This window comes from Erythrolamprus reginae, chromosome 9 (genome assembly GCF_031021105.1).
Source record: "Erythrolamprus reginae isolate rEryReg1 chromosome 9, rEryReg1.hap1, whole genome shotgun sequence".
NCBI classification, from domain to species: domain Eukaryota; kingdom Metazoa; phylum Chordata; class Lepidosauria; order Squamata; family Dipsadidae; genus Erythrolamprus; species Erythrolamprus reginae.
The window spans coordinates 36,967,297-36,984,929 of NC_091958.1; the positions used below are offsets into that span (position 1 = coordinate 36,967,297).

Genomic DNA, 17,633 nt, shown 5'->3' on the forward strand with positions numbered 1-17,633 from the left:
TTTGAAGGCACAGATATATTTTTTATTTGCTTATTTTGCAATGGACTCACAATCTGCACAAATTCTTTTGGCAAAAGTGGCAAAAGTCCGTGGAGCATGACTTCAACTTAGCTCAAAGCAGTGATGAGAAAGAGGCAGAGAGGCCAGGAATGGGAAAGAGCAATTGGAGAGGACCAACCCCAACACCCTCAAATGAAATTGTCCCACCGTCGTTTCTGGTCCACCATCTTGGCCATGAGAATGAATGCCAATCCGGTGAGAAGTTCAGTTCCGATGGAGACCCAGGCGAAGGCCAAAGACCAGCCAATCTGGATGTCGAGATTTTCCATGAGATTCTTCCTCCCCCGAAAAGATGCCACGTGCTTGAACAGGGCAGCGGAATAAGCGATGTAGATGCTGACCCCAAGGAGGGTAACAAGAGCTTAAAAAGGACACAAGCAGAGTCAGAAGGGCCCACATTGAAAACTCTCTCCATAAGAGTCTAGGACCATGATGGCGAACCTTTTTTTCCTTGGGTGCCAAAAGAGTGTGTGTTCGTGCGCACACTATATGCATACGCGAGTGCCCACACCCATACAGTGGTACCTCTACTTAAGAACGCCTCTACTTAAGAACTTTTCTAGATAAGAACCAGGTGTTCAAGATTTCTTTGGCTCTTCTTAAGAACCATTTTCCACTTAAGAACCTGAGCCAGGAACAATTTCCCAGGAAATTTGAGAGCGGCACAAAGGCCCCGCCAGTTTCCTGCCATTCCCCATGGGTTTCTCTCTCTGGCGCAGTGTATGGGAGGAAGCCTCACGCCGGGTGTATGGGAGGCGCATGCCCCTCCTCCCCACCTCAGAGTCCCTCTTTTTTTTTAAGCCTTAAAGTTTTGGATTTTTTTCATTCTCCTCCCCTCCCCTTCTTCCTTCAGCAGCGACTGTCTTCCTCCTCTTCTTCCTCCTCCTCCTCCCACCCAAATTCCGAGCTTTTATTTCCGAATAGATTTGCATGCATTATTTGCTTTTACATTGATTCCTATGGGAAAAATTGCTTCTACTTAAAACTTTTCTACTTAAGAACCTGACCACGGAACGAATTAAGTTCGCAAGTAGAGGTACCACTGTAATTCATTGCCTCGTGTTTCATTTTCACTAGACTCCAAATGCTTTCCTGGAGCTGGGGGAGGGTAAAAATGCCTTTTCCCATCCTCCCGGAGGCTCTCTGGGAGCCAAAAATCAGCTGGCTGGCACATACATGCATGTTGGAGCTGAGCTAGGACAACGGCTCATGTGCCAGCAGATATGGCTGTGCATGCCACCTGTGGCACCTGTGCCATAGATTCGCCATCACTGGTCTAGGACAACTCACCACAGACATCTTGCCACTGCCAATTTGCCACGGGACAATCCACATGGGATAAGAATCTGAAAATAACATTTAACACAGCATAGTAGTTGAGCAAAACGGTTTGGTTGAGATCAACATATGTGGGAGTGATTGAAGTAGATTGGAGTGACACTGAAATATAATTGTATCATATTTTATTTGTCTCTATATTAAATTATTGTTCTTTATTCCAATTTCATTTTAAATCATATTCTATTCCAATTTCATTTTACATCGTATTTCAGTCCAATTTCATTTTAAATCGTATTTTACAGTATTCCAATTTCATTTTAATTTTTTTTATCAGATTTTAGTAATTATTTGTGCCTGGAACTCTGCACTTTGATAGGGCCCAAGGGCTAATCAATAAAGTAAACTAAACACAGGAATTAATGACACAATAAATGTTATCCGCCACTGTTTCTTCTACATTATTTCCATTTTTGTCAATAGAAATAATGCCAATGGCGGAACCTGTTTATCACAGTTACCCCACATGGAATTGTCCCACCACATGTTGTCTTGTGGCAAGTTGACTATGGCAAGATGGCCACAGTGAATTGTCCCATTACACTCTATAAACTGTTAGACAGAGTCTGAAGACTAGAAGGAATTTGGTCATTGTAGCCATGAGTGCAAGAGTACAGATAGTCCTTGCTTACCAACTGTTTGAAGTTATAATTAGCATTTAGCATCTAGACTTATATACCGCTTCATAGTGCTTTTACAGCCCTCTCTAAGTGGCTTACAGAATCAGCATAATTGCCCCCAACAATCTGGGCCCTCATTTGACCCACCTCGGAAGGATGGAAGTCTGAGTCAACCTTGAGATTTGAACTGCTGAACTACAGCTAGCAGTTAGCTGAAGGAGCCTGCTGTGCCCCCAACTCTCTCTAAAGGCTCAATTCTGGAGTGCTGATAGTGGCACACGTACAGAGACACATCTGTGTTGTGGAATGGGACAACGTGGTGTGTGGCTAACTCAATGTGGCCAACTCCCTACAGCCAACTTGACACTGCTAATATACCATGGCACCAGTTGCTGCGGTACAATTCAACAATTCAATGCAAGTAGAGTGGTACCTCTACTTATGAACTTAATTCGTTCCGTGACCAGGTTCTTAAGTAGAAAAGTTTGTAAGAAGAAGCAATTTTTCCCATAGGAATCAATGTAAAAGCAAATAAAGTGTGCAATTTGGGAAACCACAGGGAGGGTGGAGGCTCTGTTTCCTCCCAGGAGATCCCTAGAGAGACCCACAGGCCACGGAGGCTTCTCCCTGCCTTTTCCAGCCCTGTTTCCTTCCAGGAGATTCCTAGAGAGGCCCCATGGAAGCTTCTTCCTGCCTTTTCCGGCCTGTTTCTTCCCAGGAGATTCCTAGAGAGGCCCTACGGAGGTTTCCCCCCACCTTTTCTGGTTACAGTTTCGGAGGCTCAGGTAGAAAATGGTTCTTGAGAAGAGACAAAAAAATCTTGAGCACACGGTTCTTATCTAGAAAAGTTTGTAATTAGAGGTGTTCTTAGGTAGAGGTACCACTGTACTAATACTTCACATGATATCTGTCCATCTCAAAAGATCCGTTTGACCAAATACCTCCTAGAAGAAAGAGCACCCCGGTCAACAGCAGAAGGCAGAAGGCTTGGGTGGAGATGCTAAGGACACCTGCCATTCCTCCAAAGACTATGATGATGAGGCTTAGAGGCAACAGGACCACAAATGTCCCATGAAGGTCTGGAAGGAAAGAGACAAAATAAAGATATAGTGTTAATTTGTTCAAGGAAGCATTGGTTTCCTATGGAATGCAATATTTGAAAGCACAGATTTTTTTAAATTTGCTTAGTTTGCATGGATTCACAGCTCTGCACAAATTCTTTTGGCTTCTCATCTTTAGTTTTCATTGAAACTTCTCAGCTACTAGCAGCAGTGGCAAAAGCCCCAGGAGCATGACTTCAACTTAGCTCAAAGCAGTGATGAGAAAGGGGCAGAGAGGCCAGAGATGGCAAAGAGCAATGAAGAGGACCAACTCCAACACCCTCAAATGACATTGTCCCACCATAATTTCTGGCCCACTATCTTGGCCATGAGAATGAATGGCAACCTGGTGAGAAGCTCAGCACAGAGGCGACCAGGCGAAGGCCAAAGACCAGCCAAATTGGATGCCTAGAGATTTTTTTCCCCTTATGCTTAACATGTTCACAATGTATTTATTTTATTTTTTATGTATTTATTTGTTTGTTTGTTTGTTTGTTTGTTTGATTCATTTTTTTATGCCGCCCTTCACCTTATTGTGTTTCCCTGAAAATAAGACAGCGTCTTGTATAAATTTTTGCTCCCAAAGATGTGCTACGTCTTATTTTCAGGGGATGTCTTATTTTTTTTGAATGAATTGTATCTTGTATCCAGCTGCAGCAAAAACGCATCCAAACACGCAGCAGCATGTTAGATGCGTGTTGGATGTGTTTTAAATCTGAATGATGCAGTGTTTTCGGATGCAATTTATGGACAGCAGTGTTATCTATGTTCTGTTTGGGAATGCTACAAAACGAAACGTCTCCTCCATCTTACTTTCAGGGAATGCTTAATATTAGGCAATTCTACGAAACCTCTCCTATGTCTTACTTTCGGGGGTGACTTATTTTGGGGGAAACAGGGTAGACTCAGGGCAGCTTTATAACATGTTAGCAATAGCCCTTTTTTTAACAGGGCCAGCATATTGCCCCCGCAATCCGGGACCCCACCCCGGAAGGATGGAAGGCTGAATCAACCTTGAGCCGGTGATGAGATTTTAACCCCTGACCTGCAGATCTAGCAGTCAGCTTTAGTGGCCTGCAGTACAGCACTCTACACACTGCGCCACCTTGGCTCCTCAAACATGTAGAAGATAGCTGGTATAGGTATAAACACAGGGGTGGGCAGCAGGCAGGACGGGTGGAACGCAGTTCCACCGGCGAAAATGAAGCTGCGTGCCCAGCTCCAGCTGATTGGCAGTTGTCACTTCCTGGATTACTGGTCTCAGCTTGGCTCTCCTTTTTTCCCTTCTGCTGCTGCTTAATCTGCGTTCATTGATTTATTCCTCTTTCCTCCTTCCTGGCCTCGGACGAGCTTCCCTCTCTCCTGCCTGGCTCCCCTCCAGCCTCACGCGGCCACCTCCCGCCTGAGATGCAAGCAGAAGGCGTGGGTGGAATCAGCGCTGGCAGCATTTATGCTCCTGGCAGGACCCGTTCGCCTGGCTACCCAGCCTGAGGTTGGGCGGCGACCCAGGGAGGAGAACATGGGAAACGCGAAGCAAGTTGTCACCCCAGCGAGCAATAGTGGTAAAGTTGTAAGTCAAGGACATGGCCTGATCACATGGCCAGCAAGCCATTCCTACCCAATCACATGACCATAAAGCCACACCCGCAAAATAAGCCATACCCACAGTGTAACCGTAAAAATTTTGGCTGCCCATTACTGTATAAACATAGACATAAGCGAAGTAAATACAGATAAATGAGGACAATAGGGCAGTGACGGTAGGCACGATGGTGCGCTTATGCACGCCCATAACAGATCTCTCAGGAATGGGGTGAGGTCAACGGTGGACAGTCTAAGGCGGTATTGGGTTACTACCGGTACGGATAAGAATGGTGTACCAGTAGCAAAAATTAAGCTGCGGAAGCTAAATAATAACCAAAATCACGCACACGCATGCGTCCTCTCAAAAGATTTTGCTTCCTTTCATGCGCAGAAGCTAAATCTCGCTGGGACGTGTGCGCACGCCCACAGCAGAAGCAAAGCTATGCAACAGCGCACCGGTAAGTGCAGAATCAGGGATCTACCCCTGGTCTAAGGTTAAAGATTTTGGAGTTGGGGGAAGTCAAGTAGTGCATTCCAGGCACTGATCACTCTGTTGCTGAAGTCGTATTTTCTGCAGTCAAGTTTGGAGCGGTTCACTTTAGGTTTGTATCTATTGTGTGCTCGAATATTTTTGCAGTTGAAGCTGAAGTGAAGGGAAAGCAAGTAGAATGCTTGGCTGCATAGCTAGAGGTACAGCAAGGAGGAGGAGGGAGATTGTGATTCCACTGGTGAGACCACATTTGGAATACTGTGGTCAATTCTGGAGACCTCATCTGAGTTCTAGGTTGGATCTCTTTAATGAGCTTCCACCCATTATTCCTGGTCCCCAGTTCTCTGTGACAGCCCCTCAGGTACTAGAAAACATATATGATGTCCCTGTCAGGCAGTAGGGAAAGCAAGTGCAGTCAGGGAAAACAAGTAGAATGCTTGGCTGCATAGCTAGAGGTATAACAAGTAGGAAGAGGGAGATTGTGATCCCACTGTATACAGCGCTGGTGAGACCCCATTTGGAATAATACTGTGTTCAGTTCTGGAGACCTCAATAATAACAGGGGGGGAAACCCAGCCGTTTGTGTGTGTGTGTGTGTGTGTGAACTCTTGAACCATTTCCAATAGCTCACCTGTTATTGGAAATGGTTCAAGAGTTCACACACACACACACACACAAGGGGGGAGGAGACAGGGATGGAAAAAGAGAAGATGGTAATAATAGTAATAGATTTTGGTTTTGTTTTATTGTTAATTTCTTTTAATAAAAAAGAAGGGAAATTTTTTCTTATTTATTTATTTATTTATTTATTTACTTACTTACTTACTTACTTACTTACTTACTTACTTACTTACTTACTTACTTACTTACTTACTTATTTTCTTGTTTACTTGTTTACTTATTTACTTATTCATTTATTCATTTATTTATACTTCTATGCCGCCCAGTTCCAAAAGGACTGCCGCTCAGACACTATACTTTTCCGCCCACACCGGAAAAAAATTAGAGGGAACATTGTTGGCAGGTAGGACACTTTGGCAGATAATTTTATAAACTACACTTAGATCGGTTCTGTTGTGCTCCGCTAGCAGCCTGTGCAGTTGTCAGCAGAATCGGGCAGCAAGGACGCTGAAACGAACTGTTCTCTGCTACCTGCAACTGCTTGAAAAAGAATCTACTGTATATTGGTATTGTAAAATTCACTTCTTCTATATTCTTATATATAAAGAACTTAATGAATCCAGCTGAATCAGTCATCTGGGTGTGTTTTTGGTTTTGCATTTTGCAACAAACTTCTATAAGTCCGAATCTCAGGAGTGCACGTCTCTTGGTCTCTTGCCCTCAAATACTGTTTAACTTCAAGATGCTGGGAGATTTGCTTATCCGCATACATAAATAAAAAGCAAACGACGATGCTAAATCTTCCGGCTGGGTCTTTTCCATCTGAGTAAACTGCCGGGTTGCATTTTGCAATGTACCACATGGAGCAGCTGTTTTTGTTTGCAAGTTCTCCTCGCTGCACCGAGATAATCATTAACCACTAATGGATAAGCCGGCATTCCTTGAAGCTTTCGCCTCTGTCCTAGGAGCCCTCCACATGAGAGCTTTTTATCGCTGGCTTTGTTCTCATGCAATTGCTTTTCCATTTCTCTTTCTCTGACCCATCACCCCAGGACCATTGTCTTACAAGCTGCCCAAACAGAAGGTTGCTAGGTGCCTGTCGGTAGCTTTGGGCTTCTCCTAGATGTGGTCAGGATTTATGCTTCCACTTGCTTTATTTCCTTCTTCACCACCCCCGACCCAGGTAGGGGAACCTATGGCAGTTCCTACTACCTCTGAACAGGAATGAAAGGCAGCTGACATGTTCAGAATAATAGAATAGCAGTTGGAAGGGACAGTGGGAGTCTTCTAGTTCAATGCCCCCACTCAAACAGAAACTGGAATCTATTGCCTTTCTTGCAAAAATCTCATTGCCGTAGTCATTTTAGAATTTCATTATTCATGGGTCTATGGTAAGGATGCAGCTCTTAATAACATAATAATTGGGTTACTAGAGACTTTGGAGGTCTTCTAATCCAACCCCCTACTCAAGCAGGAAACCCTATGTCAGTGATGACGAACCTATGGCACAGGTGCCACAGGTGGCACGCTGGGCCACATCTGCTGGCACACAAGCTGCTGTCCTAGCTCAGCTCCAACGTGTATGTGTGTACCAGCCAGCTGATTTTTGGCCCACACAGAGGCTCTGGGAGGGCGTTTTTGGCTTCTGGAGAGCCTCCAGGGGGATGGGGGAGGGCATTTTTACCCTTCCCGGTTCCAGGGAAGCCTTTGGAGCCTGGGGAGAGCGAAACACGAGCCTACTGGGCCCACCAGAAGTTGGGAAACAGGCAGTGATGGGCTCCTATGGGTATGGTCAGGTACGCAGTTCTGGTAGCAAAATTTGGAGCTCCATCCCAGAGCACCCAATTTGCACTGAAAGACGTTGAAACAAAATGCATAAGCCACGCCGACAGTGTGGTTGTAAAAATTTTGGTAGCCCATCACTGGAAACAGGCCATTTCCAACCTCCAGAGGGCCTCCAGGGGCCTGGAGAAACTGTTTTCGCCCTCCCCAGGCATTGAATTATGGGTGTGGGCACTCGCGCCTGCACTATAGTGCACACGCACGCTCTTTCGGCACCTGAGGGAAAAAAGGTTCACCATTACTGCCCCCCAAAAAATGCCCAAATGGGCAAACAGGAAGTTTGGAAAATGTACTTCCAGTTTACCCATTGTGCTATTTTTTGCACTCCAGGGCTCAGGAAGCTTCACTGAACCCTCTGGAATGCAAAAAATCGAACAATGGTAACCCGGAAGTGCATCATGTCCTTGATGGTGAACCTACAGCACATGTGCCACACAGGGGACATGCAGAGCCATATCGGACAGCACATGGGACTTTGCCTTGTATCAGCTCCAGCGTACATGCACATGCTGGCCACCTGATTTTTGGCCTTGGGAAAGGCCGTTTCACCCTCTGTAAGCTTCCCTGAAGCCCCAGAGGCAAAAAAAAATCACCCAATGGACAAACCGGAAGTTCAGAAAAATGCACTTCCAGGTTACCATTGTGCTATTTTTTGCATTCCAGAGGGTTCAGTGAAGCTTCCTGAGCCCCGGAGTGCAAAAAACAGCACAATGGGCAAACTGGAAGTACATTTTCCAAATTTCCTGTTTGCCCATTTGGGCATTTTTTTTCAGGTACCAGGCTTCAGTAAGGGGAAATGTGGGGTGTGCACATGCGTGGGAGGGAGAGGAAGAGAAGAGGTGTGGGCATGTGCACGGATGCTAGCATACCCACACACACACCCTTTTGGCACGTGAAATTGGTTAATTGTTCTCAATGTTAGGAAATTTCTCTAAGGAAATTTCTAAGTTGCTTTTCTCTTTGTTTGGTTTCCATCCATTGCTTCTTATTCTATCCTCAGGTGCTTTGTAGAATAGTTTGACTCCCTCTTATTTTTGGCAGCACCTTAGATATTGGAACACGGCTATCATTTCATTCCTTGTCCTTACTTGGAATATTGTGTACAGTTCTGGTCACCTCACTTCAAGAAGGATATAATGGAACTGGAAAAGGTGCAAAAAAGGGCAACAAGAATGATCAAGGAAATGGAGCATCTCCCTTATGAAACCAGGTTGTGACGCCTTGGTCTCTTCAGCTTTGAAAGACGGCGTTTAAGGGGTGACTTGATCGAAGTGTATAAAATCATGCATGGGATAGAAAAGGTGGATAGAGAAAAATTCTTTTCTCTATCACACAATACTAGGATGAGGAGGCCCTCCCTAAAGGTCATAGGTAAGAAAGTGAGGACAAATAAAGGGAAATATTTCTTCACCCAGAGGGTCCTTTGTTTATGGAATTCACTTCCAGAAGAGGTTGTGACAGCTATCAGACTTGATAGCTTCAAGGAAAGATTAGACAGATTCATGGATGCCAAGTGTATTGGTGGTTATTGAAATGGATGTCCATGTGCCGCCTCTATGTTGGTTGAGGCATGCAGGATTTCCTTTGAGTACCATTTGTTGGGGGTCAAGGGAAAGGGAGGGTCTTGCCTTCTCTTTCTACTCAAGATCCCCATGGACAATTGGTGGGCCACTGTATGACACCGAATGCTGGACTCGATGGGCTTTGGCCTGATTCGGCAGGGCTCTTCTTATGTTCTTATGTTATTTTATTAAACCAGACATACATTTGAAATAATAGAAAATTAATAGACATACATTTTCCCCAAATGTATCACTAGAGTAGGAGGGAGAAAAGGTTCTCTTTGTGTTACATAGAAAGAGGTGCCCTGATGTTCTTCATGTAATCTTCACGTAAGCTCCATTGTTCCGGCCTGGGGCAGCCCCAAAGCCCAGAAAAATGCCATGCTTTCCCGAAAATAAGACCCCTAAATTTTTTTGAACCCTGGAATAAGTGCTGGGCCTTATTACCATGAACTCAAAAGCGCAATTGGGCTTATCATACTCCCCGGGCTGGCGAGGCAGAAAGAAGAGGAAGAGGGAGATTGTGATCCCGCTGTATAGAGTGCTGGTGAGACCCCATTTGGAATACTGTGTTCAGTTCTGGAGACTTCACCTACAAAAAGATATAGATAACATTGAACAGGTCCAAAGAGACGCTACAAAAATGGTGGAAGGTCTTAAGCATAAAACTTATCAGGAAAGAATTCATGAACTCAATCTGTATAGTCTGGAGGACAGAAGGGAAAGGAGGGACATGATAGAAACATTTAAAAAAACAGTAAAACCCCATTATAAAACCCAAGCAACTGTCCAATCAAATATACATACATACCAACTCAATCACAATTCAGCCGTGACAAGTTGTTAATATTGACAGCCCCCAAATAAAACCGATCCTTCTTTTTGAGAGAAACACAATAATATACTTGTACGGTCAGCCCAAATATCTCATTTTGTAAAGCCCTGGTCATGGAGAATAAATGGTTCATTTTTTTAAATGGGAAGGTATCATAGACTTCGTCCATGTTAAGATGCTGCCACCTTTCAGTTCATTCACTTGAAGAAGTCTTTGGAGAACTACAAAACTCCAGCGTTGTAAAAATATATATAATATATTCCCAGTGATAAAACAGTGGAGTTTAAAGGCAGTGTTGGCAGATAAGGCTGACTTCCCTGTATGGCAATTGCTGTCAGGAAATACAACTTAGACGCTACTGATTGATTTTTTAATATAGATAACGATTTTAGACTAGTTTATTCAATTTTACTTAATTGGATTCAGCGTATTGTATTGGATTGTTCTTTTTCATGTGTTGCCCCAAGTCTCTGGAGAGGGGTGGCATATAAATCCAATAAATGCCATATGAAACCCAGCGGCCGATAAGGTCTCACAGAGTTGGCCTTCTCCGGGTCTCGACAACTAAACAATGTCGTCTGGTGGGCCCCAGGGGAAGAGCCTTCTCTGTGGTGGCCCCGGACCTCTGGAATCAACTCAGATCAGAATTGCCCCCACCCTCCTTGTCTTTTGTAAATTGCTTAAGACCCACCTGTATTGCCAGGCATGGGGGAATTGAAACACCTCCTCCAGGCTTATATAGTTTATGTATGGTATGCTTGTGTTGTATGGTTTTTTAATGACAGATTTTTAGATGTTTTTTAAATATTATATTTGTTACATTGTTATATTGTTACTATTCTTGTTGTGAGCCGCTCCGAGTCTGCAGAGAGGAGCAGCATACAAATCTAATAAATTATTATTATTATTATTATTATTATTATTATTATTATTATTATTATTATAATATAAATAAATACTTACACAGGACGTTCTTACGCGAAGTTGTCATATTTGCGGTCTTAGACTTGAATGGGTTTACTATGGGGAGGCATGTGCTATTAACTGCAAGAAAAGAGGAAAACATCAGACATCTTGCTCAAGCAACAGTTCTGGGTCAATAATGTCCCACTCGGCACCACTGCTTAATCAACTTAAGCTTCAAGTTGATCAACCTGACAATTTAAACAGAAGCCATGAAATTCAGCCCCAGACACCCAAAGGTTCTCTGCCTCATTATTAGAATGTTGTTAATATATTGTGGGGATATGCTGCTTCAGTCCCAGCAACTGGTTAGGTCCCAAAGAATCAGCCTTCTCCAGGTCCCGTCAACTAGACAATGTCATTTGGCAGGGCCTAGGGGAAGAGCCTTCTCTGTAGGGGCCCTGGCCCTCTGGAATCAGCTTCCCCCAGAAATTTGCACTGCCCCCACCCTCCTCGCCTTCTCTAAAAACTTAAAGAACTATTTATGCCACCAGGCTTGGGGCCCTTAGACCTTAGCCGCCTGGCCGATGAGTGTAGTATGTTTCGATGTGTGATGATAATGGATGATTTTAACTCCATTAGTGTTTTTTAAAGTTTTAGTTACATTAAATGGATTTTTTATTTCTGTATACTTTATATTGTTTTTCGACATGTTGTGAGCCGCCCTGAGTCCTCGGAGAGGGGCGGCATACAAATCCAATTAATTAAATAAATAATAAATAAGTATGTATTGTACAAAGTTGTAATATTTTGAGAAATAGCATAGTTGAAATCTTGCTGATCCGAACCAAGAGCTATATGCTCTTTGTCTGTATAATGATAAAAACAACTCATAAAATATATATACTGCCCAACCCAGAGAGATTCTGGGCATTATAAAACCCATACACATGGGCTATAAAGTATAGGTTTATACTTTTCGCATTCATAGTTTCTGAAAGTATCTCAGGGGTTTTTTTTAATGGCTTTTCAAAATCCTCCACGGAATATCTGAAGAAAATGGATGTCTGAATCCTTGCAGGGAAAGTGCACAATCCTCTTTAGGCGGTGACAGATGCTTGGAAGAAATTTCTGTCTGGAATCTCCTCTAGGGATTTGCAGAGAGGATTATACAATGAAAGACAAGACATATGCACACATTTCCTGGCCACCTTGTCGTTAAAGAGGCACCCATTCATACACAGACACACAAACACACAAACACCACCTAGGACAAATTGTCCAAAATTCTCTTCTCCCAAACAACTTCCATGCTAACTTTTCTTTCATCAGACTAAATCATAGGATGGGGGAAAGGACCGTACAGGATTATTTTTCTTCCCCTAAGCCTTGACAATATTAGAAAAGCCATGTGCTCAGATAAAGCTTGTTTAAAATGAAAATGTAGTCATGGATCATTAGGATAAGGGAACAAAATAGAGGGGTGAGAAGCTTTGGCAAATTTCAGGAGAATTCACACGTTTATTTACCCCTGTGACAAAATAACACTGAAAGTTTTTAAAGTTTCCTCTTTATCAAAATACACAAATCTTCTCCTTTGACATTAAATGTATCCATCAACCACATTGGTGGCCCACTTGGGAGTCTAGCCATGGGAAAGGGTCATTCAGTTATGGCAATTAAATACACTGAATACTTGCAAACAAACAAACAACAACAAAAACCCACCAACTTCCCAGGAAAACCATGTATGTACTTACATTGGCAAGTCCTCCAGAGTCCTCTATGGGACTTGAAGCTACCTGTCTGGTTGGTAAACTTCTCCAACCCTGGAGCATCAATTTGGTACCAAAAGTCTGTGGCCAGGGCAGCCAACAGGAAACTAAAACTTAAAACACCCGCCAAGACTGCAAACACAGAAACTCTATTCAGTGTAACTTTCATGGCTGCTGTTTGTGTTGTCCCTTGAGACTGGATGATGTTCTCCACTGGTCCTTAAGAGTAAATGAACAGGACTGCTGCGGACATCACTTGCAAGCCCACCTTTTGGAGTTTCTCTGGCTGTCCAATGTTCCCATCGGCAGCCTTTCCTTAAATTTTACCAATATGTAATCCTACTGATAGTTTGATCATCTTCTGGAAGGTATAGTCGTGGTTGTCAATTGAATTCTACCCCCTTTCTTTATTTGCTCTTCACCTGTTGGTAGCTGATGCCCAGTTACTTTGGGAAAGGGGGAGGTGTTGATTAGCAGAGTCCCTCACATTTCATCCAGTTGTCATGTGATTAAATAAATATGTAAGATACTCAGGGCTAACATTTCCTCTTGCTCTGTTGAAACGCCAAGCAGCTCCCTAGTAGAACTCAGGTCTTCTATTTCCCCCAGACATAATAACATTGAAAAAATCCCAGAGATCAGCAATTCTCAGCACCATGGACAGCTCATTAAGTGAGAATCGGTTGGGTTTTTGGAGGGTAAAAGAGTGGGGTCTCCCCCAGAAAATCCTTTGGATTTTTAAAAAACTCTATGAGGCATTTAAAGAGCACTGTCTTCTCTCATGCAATCTTCATCATAAATGCTCAAGAGAGCCTTTGGGGTAATTCTTATAGCTGTCCACTTGTGTTCTGAAAAAGCTAACCCAGCGCATTTTTGCATTGCAAGCAAGTGGTATGCAATTTAATTTAATTTAATTTAATTTAATTCAATTGACTTCTATGCTGCCTAATCCCAATGGGACTCAGGGCGGCTTACAACAATAAATAGTGCATACAATTAATAAGCCAATTATAATTAGTAGTAAGAACATTAAAACCCATAATAAACCATAATGGATTATTTAATCAAGACCACATACATACAAAATAGTTGCAGTTGGAGGGGATAAGATGTTACATTCATGGCTCCCAGGCCTGGCCACAAAGCCAGGTCTTCATAGGTTTTCGGAAGGATATTGGGGTGGGAGCAGTGCGGACATCGGGGGTAGTTGGTTCCATAACATTGGGGCAGCCACAGAGAAGGCTCTTCCTCACGGGCCCATCAACTTGCATTGTTTAGTTGACGGGACCTGGAGGAAGCCAACTCCCTGTGATCTGATCAGTCTCTGGGAGGTATATGGCAGGAGACCAATTGGCAGTCAGTGCAGTACACTGGAAACAGCCCAACAGGCAAACCAGAAGTTCAGGAAACGGACTTCTGGTTTGCCCACTGTGCTGGTTTTCGCACTCCAGAGGCTTCAGGAAAGCTTACGGAAGCTTCTTGAGTGCGAAAAATATTAGGGTGGGAGAGAACAGACTTCTGTTTTGCCCATTGTGCCCATTGTGCTGTTTTTCGCACTCCAGAGGCTCCAGTAAGCTTTCCTGAAGGCTCCAGGGTGCAAAAAACAATACAATGGGCAAAACGGAAGTCCGTTTTCTGAACTTCTGGTTTGTCTGTTGGGCTGTTTTACCATCCCAGGCTTCAGTGAGCCCTAAAAGTATGTGCGGGGATGGGGGGCAATGTGCACATGCACAGCGGCAGCAGGGTGCGCATGTGTGGGGATGCGCATGTGTGGGGGGAGGGAATGAGTGCTAGAACATGCACACACAGCCTTTTGGCATGTGAACCAAAAACGGTTTGCCATCACTGGACTAGATATACCTGGTTTCCTCGGTCATTCATCATATGGTTAGCCTTTCCCTCCTTACCATCTTTGTTATGATCTTCTCTGCACTCTTTCTAGAATATCATTTTTTGAATCATGGGGACCAGAACTGGAATGCAATGTGCAACAATCGCAACTGAAATTTCATCCATGCAGCCCTAGTAATAAGGGTTTTAAGAGACAAGCACTGAATTTGCAATAATGATGGTAACAAATAATGATGGTAACAAATAATGATGGTAACAAATCTTTAAGAAAACAGGAGCTACTTTTGAAAAATACCCCCACGGCAAGAAATCTCTATTATACAGAAAAGAAAAACAACAACACTTGCAGAAAGAAAGAAAAAAGCAGAGTATTCACTGATTATGATGATTATCATCACCACCACCATCATCATCATCATCATCATTATTATTAAAATGACTCTGGCATAAACCAATAGAGGTGGTCCCAGTAGTAATCGGCACACTGAGTGCTGTGCTAAAAAACCTCAGCTGGCATTTGAAAGCAATAAACATTGACAAAAATCATGATCTGTCAATTGCAAAAGGCCACTGTACTTGGATCTGCACACATCATACGAAAATACATCGCACAGGCCTAGACGCTTGGGAAATATTTGAGTTGTGATATTGTGATACGAAATCCAGTATATAAATCACATTTACTATGTATTATTGTTTTTTGTGAATAAAATAACAACAACAATAACAACAACAAAGTTGGAAGGGATCTTGGAGGTCTTCTAGTCCAATTCCCTGCTTAGGCAGGAAACCTTATGCTACTTCAGACAAATGGTTATACAACATCTTCTTTTAAAAGTGTTGGAGCATTCATAACTTCTGGTGTCAAGCTGTTCCACTGATTAATTGTTCTAACAGGAAATTGAGTTGAGTATCCATTTAAAATTAAATGTAACTTCCATGTTCTTGAGGTTAGTGGTCTTTATTAATAAAATTAATATTGATAGTCCTCACACTTTGAGACTGTTCATTATGACTTACAACCAAGTTTTAAGGTTTCAATACCACCTTCCTTGGTCATATTATTGCATTTTGCGTGCTCAGTAATCAGCCCACATTTATGGCCATTTGTTTCAGTCATATGACCATGATTTATGACAGATTTATAAATCTGGTGTATAGAAAACTATGAGTTCATTTAACAACTGCCACAAGGAAGGTCATAAAAATGGATCCACCTACATGGTGAGCCACCTAAGAGTCCAAAGATGAGGATTAACTGTAAATTAGCTGAATCCAGAGGTTCTATAAGATGCTGTACAACAACAAGTATAAAGGAGAATATAATAAACATGAATATTGCAAGCAACAAATAAGTTAATTATCAAACCTTGTAGAAAAATAAGGGTTTTTAAATTCAAATACCAAATCAATTTGAATGCTTTATCAAACAATTTTGCAATATTGAAGGATTATGTAAAGAACACATTACATAAAAGCAATTTAAAAAATAAAACAGCCAGCACAGTACAATTTATCACAAGATAAGGAGAAAATTAAATATAATCAGTCAGTACAATATTCTAGCACTCTAAGCAAATAGAAAAAAGCACAGAACAACCAGGAAGGTGGGTGAAATAGAGATGCAGTTTAATAAAAGGTTGGAAATTGAGAAGATCAGAATGATAGGTTTATAAAAGAGATGAAAGCATCTATCTGAGCGCAAGACCAAGGCTTCTATTTATCCAATCTCTTGGTTCCACAGAAGATAACAATTCTGGCTGCAGTGTGCTAGAAATTGACTGCATTTTCTTGTTTTCCTCTGTGATCTGGACTACATATAAGCCTTATCATAGAAAATAGCACACAGGTGGGCAATTAATTTCCAAGAAGCCACATGGGAAACTGGAACTGTTGTGGGTCGAATCAATAGAGGCACTGTCACCACAAGCCAGACAAGAACAGGCAAAAGGTGAAATGTGACCCACAGACCATAAAATGCCCAGGTCTGGTATAGAATCATTGGCCTAAAAGGGACCTGAGATCTTCTAGTCTAGTAATGGAAAACCAATGGCATGCGTGCCACAAGTGGTACACAGAGCCATATCAGAGGGCACAAGAGATGTTGCCCTATGTCAACTCCAACGCACTGGCCAGCTGATTTTTTGCCTTCTTTTCAGCTGTTTTTTGCTGTCCCCAACTGACCAACCAAAAATTCATTTCTGGTTGTCCTTTCTGGCTGTTTTTTGCCATCCCCAGGCTTCAGGAGGCTTTCCTGAACCCTGGGGATGCCAAAAATGGCCCAATGGCCTACCAGAAATCCAGAGGCTTCAGTGAGGCCTGTGCACATGCGTAGGGGTGCAGCATGGGAGTAGTGCACATGCATGGGAAGAAGGGCATTGCATTATGGGTGTGGGCATGTGCGCACACACATTTTTGGCATCTGAACCATCACTGTTCTAGTCTAACTCCCTACTTAAGGTAGGAGACTTACACCAGCCCAATCAAATGGATGTCCAGTCTATTTTTGAAAATGTCCAGTGATGGGTGCACCCACAACTCTAGGAGGTTCCACTGGTTGCCGTAGTTATTTTCACTATCAGAATTTTTTTCCTTCCTTCCAGATTTGATCTCACTTTAATGATGTTCCACCTGTTACTTTTTGTTCTGCTTTCTGGTGCTATGTGAATATTTGCTCACAAGAAAAAAAATATTTTTTCTAATATCTAATACATGTTTCACCTCTCAAAATATGTTTATACTATCTACTGCAGAATGTGGGAAATTTCTTGCAAAAATTAACACATCTTCAACACCTGACCTGCTTTTCTGAGCCACAGTGTACCTCATAATTTGAAGAAACCAGCTAATAAACACCTTACGTTACATTACCGATTCTTTGCGATGTTTTGGATTATTTTTCAGGATTGCTTCCGCAGGTCAGGACAAAGAACTCTGTGGTTGGTTTAGAGCCCTGGTTCTCAACATGGGGCCAATTTCATTTTTAATGGGGGCAATTGTAATCTTGTTTAAACCTACTTTATGGCCTTTTAGACTTTGAATAATGAAAATT

At 42.7% G+C, this 17,633-nt stretch overlaps 1 protein-coding gene across 1 annotated transcript; it reads right to left on the reverse strand.

Annotated features, from left to right (window-relative positions):
• On the reverse strand, nucleotides 1–13,778 carry TMEM114 (transmembrane protein 114). The gene is made up of 4 exons (XM_070761700.1): nucleotides 12,716–13,778; nucleotides 11,016–11,096; nucleotides 2,960–3,097; nucleotides 1–421 (listed from the first exon to the last, which is right to left on the reverse strand). The coding sequence occupies exons 1-4, from the start codon at nucleotides 12,897–12,899 to the stop codon at nucleotides 189–191; spliced, it is 636 nt and encodes a 211-aa protein (XP_070617801.1). The 5' UTR covers nucleotides 12,900–13,778; the 3' UTR covers nucleotides 1–188.
• Nucleotides 13,779–17,633: the final 3,855 nt, after the last annotated feature.